The sequence below is a fragment of the Denticeps clupeoides genome, chromosome 3, assembly GCF_900700375.1.
Source record: "Denticeps clupeoides chromosome 3, fDenClu1.1, whole genome shotgun sequence".
Classification (NCBI taxonomy): domain Eukaryota; kingdom Metazoa; phylum Chordata; class Actinopteri; order Clupeiformes; family Denticipitidae; genus Denticeps; species Denticeps clupeoides.
In genome coordinates this window covers 3,641,444-3,645,538 of record NC_041709.1, presented here as the reverse complement: position 1 = coordinate 3,645,538, position 4,095 = coordinate 3,641,444, and the positions used below count along the sequence as shown (strand labels likewise).

Genomic DNA, 4,095 nt, shown 5'->3' with positions numbered 1-4,095 from the left:
ATTTGGGGCTGCGGTAGTTCGGCATCGTTTTGCAAACCTGCCATGACGCCTTATGTTGTGAAGTGGTCATGTCAGGAACACGATCAATATTTGGCGATATTTAACAATTAGGTAGACAAGAGAAACGGATAGATAATACAGATTACCCGAGGATTGGGAGAAATTAAATAAAAGTAAAATTGCATTGCTGAAACGTAAACCTAAAGTAGCTAAAAAAAATGACAATCTGGGGTGGGGGGCATTAGGCGTGACTGTCCTTCATTATTGTAGTAGATTTCACTGTTCATGTACAAACAACACAGCAGCGCATGGGCCCGTTTATAATGAAGAATCGGCGGTGTTTGAAGTGGTCCGAAAAAAAAACGTGCTAATAAACCCGCCGAACGTCCTCGTTTTCTCCGGCGCGGCTCCTTTAACGACACGCCGCGCCCGTCAACCGGCCGCTTTTACGACAAGACGTAATCCGGGACGCCGGCGACTCCCGCTGCCCCGAATGAACCCGTTTCAAGCGGGGAGTCGCGCCCGCTCCGTGTGTTTTTTTTTCCCCGGCCCCGGAGCGACCATGGGCGGCCGCTGACCGCTTCTTTCCGGCCTGCGGACGCGGGGACGGCGACGTCCTGGTGCGTGACGGTAAATCCCGCATCGTCGCGCCGCTGCGCGGCTCCTCCCTCCTGTCTAGACGAGGCGTCGTTAGGAAACAGGCCTGTTTCTGCAGGTGCTTCGTATTAATTCGCTGTAACTGGTGTATTTACATTTATCAGACGCCCTTATCCAGAACGATTTACAATCAGTAGTTACAGGGACACTTAGGGTTAAGTGTCCCTGTTCAGGGACACAATGGTAGTAAGTGGGGTTTGAACCTGGGTCTTCTGGATCATAGGCGAGTGTGTTACCCGCTAGGCTACTACCACCCCTGATGTGATGTGATGTGATGTCTCTCCTTCAGTGGTGTTGCCATGGCGATGTGTGCGCCGCCAGATGCCTAAAAGAAGGGGAGCGCGTCCACGCCGATCCGTGCCCGGCTGATGATGTGGAAACCAGACCGCGCCGCGCCCGGGGGCTAGCCCTGCCTCACCCATGCCTGTGATACCCATCCCTCGGCGGGTTCGCTCCTTCCATGGGCCCCACACCACCTGCATGCACTCGGCCTGCGGGCCGGCCCGCGCCGCCCAGCTGGTGCGCTCCAAGTACAACAACTTCGACCTGTACCTGAAGTCGCGGTGGATGTACGGCTTCGTCCGCTTCCTCCTCTACTTCGGCTGCAGCCTCTTCACCTCGCTCCTGTGGGTGGCGCTGTCCGCCCTCTTCTGCCTGCAGTACCTGGGCGTGCGCGTCTTCCTGCGGCTGCAGTACAAGCTGTCGGTCATCCTGCTGCTGCTGGGCCACCGGCGCCTGGACTTCAGCCTGCTGAACGACCTGATCATCTACAGCATGCACGTGACCATGTTCCTGCTGGGCGGCCTGGGCTGGTGCTTCATGGTGTTTGTGGACATGTAGCTCGCCTCCAGCAACCGGAACGTTCACGTTTTTTTTTTTTTTTTTCGTGTCAATTATGTTAGTGGCCAATTTTTGTCAACTGTAACTTAATGGCGTAAAAAGATCTGTCAGAAAAACGAGGCTTCGTTTTTTTTTCTTTCCCCCCCTTATTGTGCAAATAATTCATTTCATATGAATCTTAACTATGAAGTGATTGTCACATGTGATACACAGCAGCACAGCACACGGTGCACACAGTGAAATTTGTCCTCTGCATTTAACCGTCGCCCTGAGTGAGCAGTGGGCAGCCATGACAGGCGCCCGGGGAGCAGTGTGTGGGGACGGTGCTTTGCTCGGTAGCACCTCAGTGGCACCTTGGCGGATCGGGATTCGAACCGGCAACCTTCTGATTAGGGGGCCGCTTCCTTAACCGCTAGGCCACCACTGCCCCAGTCAATCTGTGTTGACCGTGTGGTTTTTAAGGTACGCTCTGCTTCGTTCAGTGCCAACGTTGCGTGAGAGTCCAGCATCCCAGTCGGCCTCCTGTAGCTCCCCGACCGCGCCAGAAACATCTAGCGCCGCCGGCCGGAGCCCATGTTGCATGGTGTGGCACTATTCAGCCCGGCGCGGGCGGACAATCCCCCATTGTTCCGGGATTAAGACATCATATGCCTCATACTTGGCAAATCGGCCATTTTAGCATGGCGCCCTTTGTGCCGGGTAATGAATCGGCTACAGTGGCGCGAGGGACGGGCAGCGGGACGCATGCCGGTGTGCGGGTTGCTACTGATACTGTGAGCGCCACGCGCTCAATTGTCGAGTGGCGTTTCTGAGACGGTGAACTGCCAGGGAGGTCCGTGTGATCATATCCTGCCGTTGGTGGAGGGACGCTCGGGCTCTCACAGGAAGCGGCCTTTCAGGAAGGCCGTCCATAAGCAACTTTTATATCCGTAGTATGTTGGTCCCCTAGTACCGTTTTACGAATTTCTTTTCGTGGTGCAGAATTCCAGCCACATTTTATCCAGTCACACAGTGAGATTTCCCCAGATTTTCGGTGCCTGTAGCTTCAAATGCCAATGAGGAGGAGAGCGGCCCGTAGACGTGAGCGGGCATTCGCACGAATGACGTCATCAACACCATTCACGTACCACAATGTGGAAGTCGTGTCAGCGTTTTTCCAGAAAAAATATCCAAAGAGTCTCGCGTGGCAGAACTTTTTTTAAAAAAATAAATAAATATTTTGTGCTCGTTTTTTTTTACGTCCAATCACAGAGAAACTTTGCTTTGCACGTTTGGTAGCCATGACGGTTGGTGGGAAATTCTCTGGGCGGACAAAACATGACAAAGGGGAGGAAACCTTTCCCCTTATGACGACATAAGGGGACAAATTCCAGATCCGACCATCTGAGCTGCCGCTCTCGCTTTACACATATCGCCATTTCTAACCACCGCAGGACCATAGAAAGGCCAGGGGAACTACTGTTAAATAATCTTAACAAAGTGACATTTTCATGATTGGGGACCTTTAAAATTTGCTGATTCATCTATAAAGATGTCATGATTACAGTTGAAAATGCCAAATTGATTAGAATATTATCACAGTGATTATGGGTGGTAGTAGCCTAGTGGGTAACACACTCGCCTATGAACCAGAACACCCAGGTTCAAACCCCACTTACTACCATTGTGACTACTGAGCAAGACACTTAACCCCAAGTTGCTCCAGGGGGGGACTGTCCCTGTAACTACTGAATGTAAGTCACTCTGGATAAGGGCGTCTGATAAATGGAAATGATCTGCGACCCCACTTTTCTTTAAAGCAGGCCTGATTCTACATGGGGCGGGCTGGCTGGGACGGTTCTTCCGTTCATGAGGGTGGCAGAGAAAACCTTGCATGTTTATTTCACGTTACAGGAGCTTCGCCTTTTTCATTTGGGTGGCACAATTTGGCTATACAATCACACGCAAAATGCTTCGGCCTTCTTGTACAGTAGTCTGGTGGGTAAGACACTCATCAGTGAACCAGAAGACACAGGTCACAGGTTCAAATCCACTTGCTGGGCCTCAATCTGCATCAGATTTGTTTTTTTTTTTTTATATATATATATATATATATATATATATATATATATATATATATATATATATATAAAAAAAAACAAGTTAAAGTATTGCAGAACGAGGCCGTTTGCAGGCCAGGCTCTAGAGGCCATGGTGGTCTACAATGCAGGCCAGGCTCTACAGGATGGTCCATGAATTTTAATTTCTGGCACGCTATTATACCAAAAAAACAGAAGTCCTATTTGGCGTTTAGGATTTTTTTTTTTTCAGTTTGCTACTACGGACCCCGAAATTTTGATGTTGTGTTTCTTCTGCGCCCGTCATTTTTACGGCCTGCGCGTTATGGCGGCCGGCTCGGAAGTTTCTGGGCCATCGGCGGCTGTCTGCTGCTTCTGCTGCGAAGAGGAGGAGGAGGCTGCGCCTCGTCTGCGTCTTTAAAAAAAAAAAAAAAAAAAACTCCTCTCCTAACCCGCTGGAGAATGATGTCAGGCTGCGCGCAGTTCAGCCGCCGTCCATGTGAGCTGCAATCACTTCCTGGAGTTGGGGAGGGAGGGAGAG

At 50.8% G+C, this 4,095-nt stretch overlaps 1 protein-coding gene across 2 annotated transcripts; it reads left to right on the top strand.

Moving 5' to 3' along the window:
- Nucleotides 1-418: 418 nt before the first annotated feature.
- On the top strand, nucleotides 419-1,794 carry tmem250 (transmembrane protein 250). 2 transcript variants are annotated; one of them, XM_028974384.1, is made up of 2 exons: nucleotides 419-630; nucleotides 947-1,794. In XM_028974384.1, exon 2 carries the CDS (start codon nucleotides 1,078-1,080, stop codon nucleotides 1,495-1,497), a length of 420 nt encoding a protein of 139 aa, XP_028830217.1. In that variant the 5' UTR covers nucleotides 419-630; nucleotides 947-1,077; the 3' UTR covers nucleotides 1,498-1,794. The 2 variants fall into 2 exon arrangements, with proteins under 2 accessions (XP_028830217.1, XP_028830216.1); XM_028974383.1 differs by having other exon boundaries at nucleotides 422-620.
- The last annotated feature ends 2,301 nt before the right edge of the window (nucleotides 1,795-4,095 follow it).

Bases quoted from the DNA above. Each gene is read 5' to 3' on its own strand.
- tmem250 (XM_028974384.1), top strand. From the start codon at position 1,078: ATGCCTGTGATACCCATCCCTCGGCGGGTTCGCTCCTTCCATGGGCCC.